At 51.2% G+C, this 15,482-nt stretch overlaps 2 protein-coding genes across 2 annotated transcripts; both read right to left on the minus strand.

Moving 5' to 3' along the window:
* Positions 1 to 3,156: 3,156 nt before the first annotated feature.
* HRG_10204 (uncharacterized protein) lies at positions 3,157 to 3,743 on the minus strand (the record flags this gene model as incomplete). Its single annotated transcript, XM_044868675.1, has 2 exons — positions 3,157 to 3,476; positions 3,635 to 3,743. 2 exons carry the CDS (start codon positions 3,741 to 3,743, stop codon positions 3,157 to 3,159), a joined length of 429 nt encoding a protein of 142 aa, XP_044716030.1.
* A 4,072-nt stretch (positions 3,744 to 7,815) lies between these two features.
* On the minus strand, positions 7,816 to 8,500 carry HRG_10205 (uncharacterized protein; the record flags this gene model as incomplete). The annotated part of the gene is made up of 3 exons (XM_044868676.1): positions 7,816 to 8,019; positions 8,077 to 8,364; positions 8,486 to 8,500. 3 exons carry the CDS (start codon positions 8,498 to 8,500, stop codon positions 7,816 to 7,818), a joined length of 507 nt encoding a protein of 168 aa, XP_044716031.1.
* Positions 8,501 to 15,482: the final 6,982 nt, after the last annotated feature.

Below are 15,482 nucleotides of genomic sequence, written 5' to 3' on the forward strand. Positions count from 1 at the left end.
TCGAGGTCGTCTTGCATTGCAGGTTGGAAATCTAGCACAAACTGACGGTGCTTTCGGAATAAGACGCAAATTGGTTTCCTCCCTTCCTTATAGGCCAGCTGGGTTGGATTTGTAAAGGTATCCCAGTAGATCCCTTCTTCCTGAAGAGACTGAAAAGAAACAAGGTTGGCTGAGAATCTCGGGCAATAGGCAACCCGTTTTAACCGTAGCTGCCGGAGGGTTCCGTCTGGAGCTGTAACCGTAACATTGACTCTTCCGTAACCCTCTATCCGGACTTCTGTGTCTCCTGTGACTAGATATTCGTTCCTGGCCTTTCTAAAGGAGCGGAAGCGGAAAGGTTATTGCAGACGTGTAAGGAGGCCGCCGAGTCTAGGAGGGTCGAGTGACGGAGTGGGTAGTCTATAGAGGTCGGTTTCTGATCGGCTGAATAGACGAAGGCGGGATTTGCTGTGCCAACAATCTTTCCAACTGGCTTTAGTTGCTAAGCCAAACCTTTGTTGATCTCATTGACTCTCCTCTGCAGCTCGGGGTCACTTTTTAGAGCCTTTTCTGCTTTTTCTCGTAGCTTGCTGTTTTCCCTGTAGTAGGAAGGTCTGTTTTTCTCGAACAGCTGCCAGCACTCTGAAAGCTCGTGCCTATTTTCGCAAGCAGGGCAGCGTTTTCGAGACGAAGATGAAGGATTTGTATCCTCCTTTCGCTTTCTTCTTTTCGGCTGTGCTTCTGGCTCCGAATCGTATATTGGGTCATCTGTAAGAAAAGCCCCGCCTCGCTTGATTCCTCTTTGCGGTTGTTGTTCCGCAATTTCTGATTTTTCTTGCAACAATTTGGAACGTCCAACGGAAGGTGAGGCTGCGGGTGCTGGTGCCGCTACTCCTGGTGCGGGGCCGCTGCTGCTTCCACGGTGCTGCTGCCACATATGCAGGTCGATCAAATGCTTGTTGCATCTTTCTAGCCGCATCCTCGTCAAGGCGCCTGCTCTCTTCAAGGAAGATTGTTGCATAGCCATCACTAAGGGGCTTAATGATTGTTGCAATATCTCGCAGCCACTGGCCAGTAAGCGCTTCCATTAGGAAGTACTGTATAGCTTCCTGTATGATCTCTTCCCATTTGACAAGCCACTCAGGGATGTTGTTGCTCTTTGAGTAGCTTCGAAGGTGACTCGAGTAAAGCTTCCTGATTCGCTCAGTCATAAATCCTTTGGTAGGGGCGGTTGAAGATTCCAGTGTTGTCATCCATTGACGAAGTGTATCTTCCTCACGCAACGAAATCATCTTTGCTGTGCCGATTGACTCCGTAATTGCCGTTCTAGCTTCCTTAATTAGCTTCTTCTCATATAGGTATTCCTTACGCATATTTTCATAACGTGAAGTGGCTGCCGAGAAAGCTTTCTGCTGAGCCGAAGTGAGGCCTGCATAGGTTATAACACCGGCAGCAAACTCGGAAAACGTAGGCCGAGCGGGGGATTGTAACGGGACTGTTCCTTCCTCAAATACTATTCCATGGATGGTCTCGTCAACCCTCGCACGAAGCTCCTTATTCCACTTATCCCAGTCCTGAGGTTCTGAGAGAATCGTGCGGCGGGTGGAATTGGTGTTCTTCGACATTGCGATTTGAAGGGTAAAGGGATAAAGGTATGAGTGATCAGATGGATTTGATCTTCGATAAATGGGGAGTGCCTGCTGGCACTGTTGAAGGCGCAATATTGTGCACACGGAAGTTCCAGAAACTCTGTTTCTCCCGGGCTCATAACTCTCACGAAGAAAGTCAGCAGAAAGGTCATATTGTATTCCGTGTCTCTGTTCTCCTCCATTTCTGCCCTAAACCCAAGCCCCTATTTATATCCCTCTTTCGTAGTAAAGGTAATGTGTTCAGGGAGGCTGGGGACCTGGGGGTTCCCAGCCTCTCGACTGGAGATGTTCCAGTCTTTTAAGAGGAGCTTTCCAGCCTCCTCGTTCAGACCTGGTTATCAGCTCCCTTGCTGCCCTAGCTACCCATGGGTGACCTGGTTGACTCGACCATGGGCCGTTCTTCGTGACACTCTGAGCATCACCCAGGCACGGGATGGACCCATCATTTTGCTGGTATTGACTTGTTAAAATGCTCCTGGTCACAACACCAAGGAAGACATCATGAAGAGCATCTCCTCAACGGTAGTAGCCTCACTCGCTGGATATTTGATAAGATTGGATGATTCGTCTGTCTCTTTTGCTTGTTTGCCTCACTCACCCAGTGAGACCGAGGCAAAGGGGTGTGTCAGAGGAGCAGACTGACGGTCTAATCCGCACACGTATAAACTCCGGTGAAAGAGGCAGGTCAGACACAAGGACTTGAGTCAGGTATCGATACAGTAGAGGAACATTGCCCTAATCGGGATACACGGAATTGGCACTGATTCAGGGCCACCACGGGTCCCAGATTGGTATCTATTCGTATAAATACCCCCTCAATGTCGCACAGATAGATAAAAAACATGCATCATCGTTTGGACTCAATTGTGCCTGCCCTTATCCTTCCGCCCGCGCTCTCAGCTTGCTGAGACGAACCCATGCTCCCATACCCATCCCGTCCGCGCTCTTTTTCTATACTTGCGTATGGAGAAACCCGAGAGGCGATTCCAATCGATGCCTTCATATCCAACGTAGTCGATCGAAGGTGATGTGTCAAGGTCGGGGAGCTCGGGAGCGCTAAAACTGGTGGACGGGACACTAGAAAGGGCGGCTGACAGCGCCTCGCCTTCTGCTGTATGCGCCATTGCAGTCAAGTGCAGAGCTGTCCCATTTTGGCCACCGGCTACAAATATTTCCCCCCGTAATATGGCAGACGCACCCAAAGATATATTTCACGATCAAACGTGTCAGGTAAAACGCAAAAAGAAAGCTTAGTGACACGGCCTGGAAAAGCAACTGCCAGTAATAAGCGACCGCTCTGGGCCAGGGCTGGCTCCCAAAAATTATTGGCCCAGGTCGCCATTGTGGGGCGTATCCAAATAATCAGATATCCAAATAAATTTGGATGTTGCGATTTGATTTGATTTGATTCAGCGCAGGGGCAATTTGATTTGATTTGATTTGGATAAATTTGATTTGATTTGATTTGATTTGATTTGATTATGATTTATCTATTTGCAAGTCTGCCTGCCACTCTCCCCTCGCTTCTTCAGACGTTCTGCCATGCGCTGTTCTTCTCTTTGCCGCCGTTCCAGCTCTGCTCGCTGCTTCTCTGCTCTTTTGAGTGCCACGGTCTCTCGTCGAATCTGGGATCCCCAGCTTCTGTAGCTTCCTGGTCCATGGTCCTATCCCTGACCGAATCTTCGGCATCAGAGTCATCATCAGTGAGCTCCCCTTGCTCCCTTTTCTCTTCCTTCTCATCGTCATACTGCGATTGTGATTCTTGGCTGATTTCATTGTCCGTATACTTGCTCTCATCGAATTCCACGAATCGAACCTCGTGGACCTTCTTATCAGCTGGGTTCCAGACTAGATAGATTTTATCTGTCTCCTCTTTGTATCCAACAAAAACTTCTTGCCATGCTCTTTTCAGAAGCTTTGTTCTCTTTTCTTTGGGAATAAATACCCAGGCAGGACATCCGAACACTCTCAAGTGCCCTGATCTTGGCTTCTCTCCACGCCATAACTCCCATGGGCTTTTAGCCATTCCTTGACAACTCCCCTATTTCTCAGATAGGCCGCTGTTGCGTTCGAAAACTCCCAGTATGCTGCCGGGAGGTCCATTTCGTGACGCATAGCAGACCCCCTCTCTGATATGGTTCTCATGCTCCTCTCAGAGATACCTACATCCCAGAGATGCCAACAAGTATGTTCTCAGCTCGTCAGGGATTGTTGCGAAGATCTATTGGAACCAGGTTAACGGCACACTCTACCATGAGCCCACAGGGCGCACTCTGGTCAGCCTGCAAGAAATTGAAGACCAATACGTTATTGCAAGCCTCTCAAAGCGGCCCCAACACAGCGTCTTTGTCACAAGCAGGGCTCCTAAGCCACCAATGGGTGGGCAAGCAGACCTTTGGCACAGACGGCTAGGACATCCGGGGCCAGAACCCCTTAGCCACCTAACCAAGATGGAAGGACCGGCCACGTGTGAATGCGAGGTCTGCGCAACAGGCAAGGCAAAGAGGCAGGTCTCCCGTGAGGAGCCCACTTTACGACCCAGAGGGGCCGGTGCTCAATTTAGCTTCGACTTACACCCAGGCCCGGTGGCCGGATTCGGGGGTGAAAAGTACTTTGCGCTATTCACATGCATGACGACCGGAATGAGGTTTTATTATGCATTGACGAACAAAACGAAGGTCCGAGATGCTTTCAAGAAGCTAACATCGATGCTAGAAACTAGTTCAGTACGGGATAAAACTGATCAACCTGGCTTCTGACGGAGAAAAAGCCCTTCTAACAAAGGAGCTAGTCAAATTCATCGAAGGATTGGGCATTCGGGTCTTCCAGTCAGCTCCATCCACGCCCACGCAAAATGGGCATGCAGAAAGGTCCGGGGCCGTGGTCAAAGAAAGGGCCCGGCTTATGAACCTGGACTCCCGCATCCCGGAGGAGCTCTGGACCGAGACCTACCGCACAGCAGTGTATTTGCTCAACCGTACGCCACTTAAAGGATCTGATCATAGCTGGAGAAGCCCACACGAACGATGGTGGACCTATATGAGGGACCACAACCTCTATACGGCCACATCAAGCGAGTCCAGCCGAGCATAAATCACCTGCGTGTCTTCGGCTGTGTGGCCTACCCAATGGCAATCACTGCGTTGGAGCATGTAAAGTCACATAAGACGCAGTCCCCGCTTGAGCAGAGAGCTCATATCGGTTACCTGGTGGGCTACAGATCGACCCATCAATATGTCGTGTGGATACCCTCGATCCGCCAGACCAAACTGATGGTCTCGGCGAATGTACAATTTGATGAGTCAACAATGTACGATCCGAAGAGCGAAGAGGACGCGGAAGCTGTCCAGGTCTATACATACGATGTTCTTCGTCAAATGGTGGCGATAGACGTCCCTGACGACGAAGACATAGAGGAAGCAGGAGTGCGCAGTTACTCAGTAGAGGCCGGTTTCTCTGTCTCTCGGGTCTAGGGGGACCACAAGACCGCCAGACTGCATTTACAAATAAAACATTTATATCAATAGATTCTATATATACTATTTCATATTTCTGAAATTTTCAAAAATATTGTCAATGGTTGTGTTGGTCGCAGGATTAATTTTCGCTGTGGCTTGCCGGTCGGACAATTTGTTGCATGACATGGTGCGTTGCATGACGCAGTGGGGTACGTTATGTCTATATAAGACCTAGCCTTCCACTCCTTCTGTAGCTAGAGATATCATAATCAAGAGATCATTCATTTCGTCTTTCCTAGTCCACGAGTGTGGACAACATATAGACTTATAGAGCCGAATATAACTACCAAAATCTCATTCTGGCTCGGAGGAATAAAACTCGGGTTACATATGTGGACACAATTAGTCGGCTGGCAGATACAGCACTGTACTCATAGTGAATTATCTACACAAATAACCTTATTCCACTCGGCCAACTCCGAAGAGGCACCTGCTTGTTCCACGGTTACGCGGCTAACGATTCTGCAACCCCGGCTGAAAATGAAGATCGTCCCATCGTCACCTCGCATCCGCGTGTCTTCGACTTCATTTCTGTCCGCAGCTTTTATCCTCACAATAACACATGCAGCCGATGCCAGTGCCTTGCGGTAAGTGGCTAGTAATGTGTTGCTTCGAAGATAAATCTCATGGGCAGGCTTGGGGCCAGATGGCTTTGCGGCTGCGCTTTATGACCTTAACCCCTTAATGCGGCCCTCCCCCAGGTTCCGTATGCTTTTCATCGCGACTAGAGGATATTAGTATAATAGGAATCCGAACCATGACAGTTTCTGCTTACGTGTGATCTGTATGCACCACATGATGCCGATGCCGCGGAACCCTTCTTTGGGATGATCTCGAATACTGGCAAGTCTTCCCCCCTGCAACGCACCGCTCACATGGTTGGGTCCTGCTACATCTGGATTTTCTTGCCCTGCAAGCTTGGCAAGCCCGGTCGGTTCTTCGGATGATGTTGGATGTCTGTGAGAAGAACAAGAAGCCCGGCTGTGGTCGTTCATCCTGCCCTGCCACCTGTTGCACAGAGAGCTGGTCGTCACTGTTGTTGTCGGCGTACACGGTTGTGGGCTTCGTTAGCACGGCGCCCGTGCCTATTGACTGGACTGTCGCACTCTTGGGACTCGTATCGCCATGGCTGTCGACGCGGGGAGCGTTGATCACAGGCATTGACTGCGAGGTGACGGCTCTGACGGTCAAGCCCATGGTGGGCGACATCTGAGGCGCGTTCACTGCACGGCTATCCGCTTGCGCCACTCCCGACAAGGGGGACTGTGTACTGGGAAAGTGACGAACCACGACTGACTCTTCACCGATATTGCGATAATCTGTCGCCCTGCTCTCATATGGTGGGCTCGGCTCGTACACCACACTAGGAAACGGACTTGGCTCCTCAACATCAGCCAGGCTTTGAAGCCCGGTGTGTCCCATGCGATGCGATGCAAACCTTTGAATGGGATTTCAAGTCGTTTTCATCAACGTACGCCAGTAAGCAGCCCGCCACCAGACATACATAGTATCGATCGCGGTCGGAATGTGGTTGCTCCATGTTAGATGGCGCTACTGCATATGCGAATGCTGACCTCTGCTGGACTTGTGCGGCGCCGGATGCGAAGGCTTCGCTGCTTCCCGTGCAAGTCAGGAACTCTGCTCAGTTCACTGTCTTCACACTGGCCCGGCAAGTTGCAGTTATATTCAGGGCGGTGGCGAGGAGTGCCTCCGCGTATGTTGCCAAGTCAAAGACTCGCCCATCCTCAGTACGAGGGCTAGCTTCATCCGCCATCGGTGAAAATCGGCGCAGAAGACGGCTAATATGCCGTAGTTCGGATACTCAAGCTCGGTGGAGGGCTTTGGCGTGGGTGCCATGGAAATACGCAGCCTGGGCCGAGGAAAGTTTTGGACTTTATAGTGCTCGACCTTCCACCACAAGGCTGAAGCCCGAGGCGACTAGAGTATTAACAGTATACTAGAGCCAAAACGCACCTTGAGGAGGAATCAGGCCGAGATGGGTATGCCAAATCATGTTTGATGGAAACAGGCAGGCATACCATGCGCGCGCCCCATGCAGGATGCTACTCGACCTGAATTGATTGCTGGCTGCGGCACCTTGTAAGCTTCGCACAGGATAATGAATGAAAGACCATTGCTCCTAAAGTAGCTCTTCCCCCTGGACCAGGCAGCTGGACCTCTCAAGGCAGCAGCGGAACCAACAGGTAATGGTCGGAGTCTTACATTCGCGTAACCACCGAGACTGCGGGTTGCAAGACAGATCTGGGCTCTGTACGCTTGAATGCCTCGCCATATCATGTTCGCTTACGCGCACTCGGCTGACGTTCGCTACGATAACGGATTGGCATTTACTGATCAACTACAGACTTGTGGAGCCAATTCTATGAAATATAGTCATAGAACGGGTGACAGCTTTGAAGGGAATGTTTGTATTTACAGGCAATTCCCAGCATCAACGTGTACATTTCTGCTGTCACCACTGGACGAAGCATGGGAATCAACTGCCAGGGGTGCTTCCTGGAGGACCGTAATGTGGTATCGTCGAGTCTGAATATGTATATGTCGGTAGAGGGCGTTGCAAGTGCATTACCGGACGGTCGCCTACAAACATAGCCTGTGTGGTGACCATGGGTTGGCCGGGACTGTCCAGCATCGACAGAGACGGACGCTCACAATGAACACTGCCCTGTCGCGTGGTGCTCGCACGACTTAACGGGGTTGTCAGTGGGTATTTGATTGAACCCCAAGCCCATGACTGCGGTAGCCATGCCCATGTGATTTTGATAGCCGTATGAGGATGTCGTGAGCTGCGATGACTCCCAGATGGACGACTTTGTCGTCGACCCGCTAGTAGTGGAGGGATCCCGACATGACTGTCTCGGCAAAGAGAGGGAGAAGTCTTGATCTAGACTGGCTAGTCGACGCGGCACCAAGAGCTGTTCCAGCGACTGGACGGCGGCCCCAGGGTCGCCGGCGCGAAAAGGATGGTTTTGGTCGGCATCAAGTAGCACGAAAGTGCCCGACTGCAAGAAATGGGCAACTTGGCCGTCACTAAAGCCATGCCTGTTGAGAAGCTCCCGTAGCTGCTTGTTCTCCTCGGCTATTCTCCTCGCGGCCATCTGGATCTCGGTCGAAGCCTCGATGCCCTGGAGCTCATATACCCTGAGTCGCTGTTCGAGCTCCTGGACATACTCTCTGTCCGTCGGGCGCGCGATCTCCTTTGGTTGTCTCGAATTCGGACTAAGCTTTTCTTCTGCTAGAGCAGAGAAAGAAAAACGGAGTTTCGTGTTAGAAAAGGCCATTCCTGTCGATGGCATCACCTGGGTTTATGTTACTTACTGCGGGAGCTGACATTTCGCTTGCAGGCTTGTCTGTAGACTTTTTTTCGGCCAGTGAAGGAGGAAAGTAAAATAAAAATAAAAATCCAGTGAATTGTCCCGCAAGTAGAGTATGGGCCCAATGCTGGGTGTCGGGAAAGAATGGGGGTTGGCAAAAGGAAACCCGAGGGAATGGACAAAACTCGTTAGATCTCTGGCAAGGGAAGCAAGTAGGATAGCTACAGCAGCTTCACGCCTTCTTTGACTGGCCGCGTGCTGGTCATGGCGTAGCCCTTGCAGTATTCCCAGGGGCTTGGACAAAGGACAGTCGGATTTGCATTTCATGGGTCACATCTGCCCCGTGTTGGTGGGAATTGGAACACTCGCCCCTAAGTAAACGTGATGAGTCGGTTGGTTAGCTGGACCGAGTCTTGGGAGCCGCTCGCTTTAGAGCCCTGCCTGTTTGCCAATATTTCATAACTGTTATATCCAACCAGTATTGCAAAACATCCGTACCTCGGCAGCCGCGGACGCAGGTTTCACAGAGGCTACCTTCTTCTTCCGAGGTGGATGCCGACGTGGGCAGCCCTTCCCTTGTCACGAGGCTTCCTTCCCTGCGAGCTTCGCCACCCCCCAGCACTTCCCATGCCAAGACGAGGGAAGAGAAATCAACAGGCAGAATCCTGCGTCACGCTCACCCCTGACTCCCACTGCAGGGGCTGCGGGCCAGTCTTCATGATTCGGGAGAGCCGGTCCGCCCAGTCACTCTAGAGATTTGTCTCGTTGCCTATTTGGAAGTCGGCTGCTGGTGGATTTGGGATGTGATCGACGCGTAGATGCAGAAGATGGAGGTGTCCTGGTCGGGGTACACGAACCATCTGATGCAAGGGATGGTTAAAGACTTAGGCTGACTGGTAGACGTCCCCTAAGGGGTGGCTCACAGGCATCAGCCAACAACAGCGGACCACAGCCCCGAAACAGGAGGAAGGTGCATGAGCCAACCCGGCTGAAAGTTGGCATGAAGTGGTCAAGGTCGCATTGTGGAGGACTTGCGGGATAATTTGCTGGAGCTCACATCGGGGGTTACAGACAAGCTCGACCCGGGAAGCCCGTTCCACACTCGTGCGGAAAGCAGAGGAACATAGACACCAACCCACCTATTCTTTGTCTTCCCTATCACTCTCCTTGTTCTTGCAGCTCTCCGAGAGCCAACGAGCGGTGGACGATCTAACGAAGGCCCTTTTGCCCGTCATGTCGACTGACTCTGCCTCGACGACTCAGGAAGATGCGAGTCCCTTTCACACTGAGTTGGTTGCCTGTGGACAAACTGGTCATCTCCGTGCCCTCGATAGGATTCTACGTCCTGCCTCGCCAACCTCGGAGGTTTGGGACACCGAAACTCAATACAACAGCGTAGGCCATCGCGACGAACAGGCGCAAGGCGAGATTGCAGAGTCACCTACAGCAGAGGCACATCCGGTGCTCGCACCCAGCCATCTTCATGACTCTTCCTCTTGCAGCGACGGGAAGGAGAATCGTCCTCCTGGGCTTGTATTTCAGGTCGCCGTATCCGACACTTGCCATCGAGTAGAGGCCAACGGTTCCATCGATAGCGGACAGGACGAACAAATTGAACTAGAGTTCGGCTTCCCCTCTTCGCAAGCCTGTTCAAATCACCTTGAGGTTCTCCCAGTGTTCTCCTCCAGGCTCGTCACGATGCACCAGACAGCGCGAGCGAAGGAGCCATGATGAAATCACCGGGAGGAAGGATGCATGGCTTCGATCGCCTGAGCAAAGATGGCAAGCTCCTAGGCAAAGGCACAGGAGGCAGCGTGTTCAGAAATTTCGGAGGAGCAAGCGACCGGCCGTGGAAGAGTGTTGAATTTGAATATCTTTACCAGCCCATAGAATGGGAGTGGTCCCCTTGATGCCTCCTCTATGAAACATTGATTCCACAAGCTAGCATCAACATCCTCGGTCTTCATACGAGACTTGTCGGGGAACTGCCTCGTATTGGCGATTCATGCGATGTGTGCTGGTAGTTCAATACGTTGTAGCCTGTAAATGCCCCCTGCTGCCTTTATTTACAGTTACCGTGCATTCAAGGAACAAGTTTTGATGACAGCATCGCCTCAAGCTCCGCATAACTTGCCCCATCACTCCACGAATACTGTAGAGCCTCTAGGACACGGCTTACATATTGGACATTCGGTAAGCAAAGGCCACAGCGTAAGGTAAATCGTCCTTACCGTTAATCCGAAGCATTCCATTCCAACCAGCCGCTGACGCAAGGTATTTTGCTGGTATGGGTCACGGTAGCAATGCCTACAGTGAGGAGTGGCCACAACGTTGCCAGTTGGTCGATACCCATCGTAAAGCGGCCCATCAATGTGATGATCCGATCGGCAGCAGTCTTTACTTCAGTGTTAAGGGCCGCGCCTCCAATCCTTCTTGTGGTAATTCTTTCGAGATAGATGGTGCATGCTAGACCACTGTACGCATGCTGCTGTTGTTCGAGCTTCGATGGCCTTATCGTTTTCATCAGTCTCATATCCCGGCATGTCCTTTTGCGAGTCCAAGGAAGTCCTTCTTTGGGACATGCCTTTCAGACGACTGGTGGAAATTTGCGTGAACTAAGGTAGGCACTTCAGCCGATGAGAATGTAACTGGACCGAAGATCATGCATACGAGATGATTTGCACGGAAGGCTTCTTTTCCTTTAATGCATGCTTTGGAGGCAACTATGAAAGTATTCTCGAAGCGTTTGCATCGACCTGAACAGGGCATCTGCGTTTGACCCAAACCTGGGACGCTTACATTAACGGAGATAGCCGTAGGCAGAGAGTGGATAGTGACGTAAATTACCGTCTGTCAGATTCAATGCCCTCGGATAATACCAGGTGCTCCGTCGACCGTTCAGTACCGTGGTCTGTCACCGCAGACAGTTGCATCTCTCTGCCTACCCGTTTCCTCTGGTGCTCTCTCATCATACTGTCCAGAGGTACTGCTGGCACAACTAAAATCGCCAGACAAAGTCCACACTGACCTCCAAATTGGTGTCCCACCCAACCAGTTGCAAACACACTAGGAGCCCAGATGATGCTAGGAACACCAATCCACTTACCGCTCCAAGCCACGGCAATCCCTGGTTTGACGTCGGCACCTCTGGCTGGGGCTGGTTAGAGCGCTGGCCAAAACGACGAAAACACTGCGTCTTCCTCCATATCGCCATAACCATAATAGTGGAAGTCAAGTGAGACACCATTGAAGCAGCCCAGCAGTATTCGACACCAGATAGTCTAAATTGCCAGACTGTCGCCCCAATAAAGGGAAGGTGAAAACCTAATACCAGTCCAAAAATGATGAGTCTCGCCTGATTGACAGCGTGAGAAAAATACGCGTATATCAAGGGATCGACAATTTGAATAAGCTGTAAACCATAAGCATATTGGGAGATAACTAGACGGGCCTGAGTGAGAAGTACCTCGATGATGTCGACGCAAAACATGGTGACCCCTTTCCAGGTCGTGAAGAAGGGGTAGGCAAGGACGCTCGGTAGGAGTGCATTTCTCGCACTACCGAACAAAGAGGCAAATATTACTCCTGCACCCAAGAAGATACAGGCCGTGGAAATCAATGCCCAAGTTCGCCTACGCGAAGCTTTTCGCGGCTTGACTCTGATCATCCAGTACAGGTAGGAAGCCAGAAAGACCGTGGTCACGGCAAACACGACACCAGCCTCGGTGACCTCCTTGATTGTAATCTCGTCTTGCATGTCGAAATGCGGCAACCGTGAACGGCGGATAGAGCGGAGTTCGGACTTAGATTAGAGTAGTGAGAATATGAGCATGGGGCTTGCCCGGAACAAGACGTGTTTTATATGATGTTGAGTCATAACAGCGAGTGTTGGTATTTGGAAAATAGCGCTTAGATGAAGAGAGCCGCTGGACGTTGTCTAGCCGCTTTGCAAACCGTTGGCAGGCATACCCAGAGTGAGGTGGTGATGGGGTGCTTGTGCATAGCAAGGTTACACCATAATTGCCTTGAGACTGGGTTATAGTTGATATGATTATCTACATATATGAGGCGGGTGAGCTTCCTCCACCTTGAAGCGGCATGGTCAGAGTCGGGTGGGCGGAATGGCACGTCTTCAACAGGTCAATGCGGTTGGCCCCCGGTTATGAGGTCATCCAGTAAATCGGCATCACCAGCAGGGCATACAACCTGGTTCATGCACTATGGCTTGCATACGTCTACGCTCGTCTTGACTAGGAGGTCGGAACGCCATGGAGCTGTGTAGAAGGCAACTAGCCCGGGTCTGCAGTAAAATTGAAGGTGGCCGTGACGACACCAGAAGGTTTCTGGTGGAGATGGATTAAACAATGAAGGTCAAGGACACGAGCAACAGGTGTCCCTGATCCATTCCACATTTGGATTTGTGAGACAACAGTGCGGCTGCAGGAAACGTGACTCTCAGCTGTGAAAATTCTGGAAGATGAGCTTCGTGCTGGCTCGCAGAGCCAAGAACCTGGCTCACCCCTGGTCGTCCCTGATCTCGGCCTCGTCGGGGCCGTGGGTTGTCAAACGGGAAGGGAAGGAACACAAGGTAGATCACTGAGAAGAAAACGATAACTAGTTACTTGGCGATTCCTCCGGCTTGTTCGTCTCCTCAAGAATCATCTCCAGGGCCCTTGCTAAAAGTACTCTACCCTCATCACTGTCTAACTTATCAACAGAACACGATCCTTGACCCTCCATAAAACCGCGCTCGCACCGCAACTCGCTAGTTTGACGATTCTTGTGGTTTCTTCCTGCCATGTTTCGCGCATGCTTATTTCTATTTTGGCCATGATGCTCTCAAAAGCCGGGATGTTTACTCCACACCCAACCTGAAAGGCCCCACAAATTTCTATTCTCACTGAGCTTTCGACACTCCCAGTAACGGAATAGAGATGCTTTATCTCTAAGGTTGTGGAACTTGCTGCGGAATATTTTGTCCTGCATACACCTCTCGCAAGTTTCGGTGATGATCTGAAACGGTTGAACTCCAAGCTGGCATGGCTGTTCATGGGTGCATTGCTTCTGATTAACCTCGTTGAGGTGACCGCACCTAATCGAGCCTTGGGTGATAATATGTGATACCATCGTTTTATTGCAGGCAGGTTGATAGCGCTTTTGAGCGGCAGAAAGGTTGAAATGGTGATGACTTTGTCTACACATGCACCTTTCAATGCCTTCTTTATATGTCAAACTACAGCTCCGGAGCTGCTAGCATTCTCTATGCACCTATATGCCGTTGGCCGTGTCCCCTGTGGCGTACAGGCAAGGCAGGATTAATGCGACTTGACGCACCGTACAGTTGCCGCCGAACTACTGCAACCAACCAAACCAAGTGGCCATCATGGCTCAAGACCGGACCTCCTTCGGCGTCAGACGATGCCACTAGATGGTGAGGCATGACATACCATTTTGAGCAGGTGGTGACCCCATGCCTTTTTCCCCCTCAATATGGGGGGGTCCACTATCTGCAGGCTCTTCGCATCAGCCGCACGAGCGCCAGGAATGAAGAGCTTGGAAGGTTTGGCTAGGCTGCCCACCACCAACGATTGCAGGATCTCCGCCTTGCAGAGAAATCCAAGTACAGCCTCACTAATCCCTCCTACTCGTGCCCGCCCCCACTTTAAGGGGATTCGCTTTGGCTCACCCACTAAAGTGGGGCGTGGCACGGGTACGTGGTCGAGGCCTGCCCGACCCAGCGACGTAGGCCAATCATTCGAAATATATGTGGTTCCTTCCTTCCTTAACCTACCTCCTAAACCTTCGGAACAACAAGTCTTGATCGAAATCCCGGCAGGTTTAGATCCAACGCACCGTTCAGCCCTAACCTTCTTCGGAGCTACACGCATCTTCGCTACCAATAACCTTACCACATAGGATTAGGTGCGTATCCCTGACGTAAGACTGACAGTCTGCGCACGTTTACGGTAACTAAGGCGTCTTGGCACGGGGCAAGGGGATTTAGATTCTCGGCTTTCCTTAACCCTCCTTACCCCCAGACCCCGCCTTGGTAAGAAAATTTGACCTTCGTCACCTTCCTCTCTTCATGAACTTGCCTTCCAAATCTGCCTTCCAAATATCAAATCTTCAAGCAGATCATGGAAGGCGACTCGTTGACCTCCAGCGTTAACGGGCCTCAGACAAGCCGAGTCGCACTGCTCTTCAACCAGCTAAGCAACTATGAGCGCGCGCCTAAAGGGTTCATGAAGTCGTGGCGAGAAACCCAACAAGCTGGAGAGTGTTCAACCGCAAGAATATTCCTAGACGAAGGCAAATTCCCAGCCTGGTTCGCATATTTTCTCACCAAGAACGCTGCAGAAACCCGGTATCATTTCCATGGGAAAGCTGAGTGTTCTCGTTTGATCAGTGATCTGGAGACTGAGTCTGTCGCGTCTCGAAACTGTTGGCGGCACAAGTTGCCGCCGCGATTGACCGGAAGTAGCTCAGAAAATCAACAGTCTGCATCACAAAAGGATCAAACCGCTTCAAAATGGAAGCATGGTCCATGACTCGAAGAAAAGACGCAGTGAGTCGTCGGCCATATCCCAGTGAGCCTTCTAATACGGAACAGGTATAATAGACAGTGATGATCGTCCACCACCTTCCCCTGCCAATCTGCGCAGCCCGACCACGACGCCAAACGTGCCGGAACTGTCTCTCGATCATGTGCCAGATCAAACGTCGCTATGCTCTTCTGTCGACCTATCCTATTGCTTCGCCGAAAATGAACATGTGCTTGTCAATGCGTCCCTCGCCAATGCTACGCGCCTCTTTCCACGAGACCTCTCGAACGGTATCAAGAGAAATCATGACCCAATAGACGGAAACGTTCTGGCTGCCGCCATATCAATGACATTTCCCAATGCGCCGTTCACGGAAAAATTTGGATGTCAGATGGCACTGAAGTCACAGACGACAAGGTACAGCATCTTGCACGAGAATTATTCGAGGTGCGCTTAGAG

Source organism: Hirsutella rhossiliensis (genome assembly GCF_020360975.1).
Source record: "Hirsutella rhossiliensis strain HR02 chromosome Unknown scaffold00015, whole genome shotgun sequence".
Lineage (NCBI taxonomy): Eukaryota > Fungi > Ascomycota > Sordariomycetes > Hypocreales > Ophiocordycipitaceae > Hirsutella > Hirsutella rhossiliensis.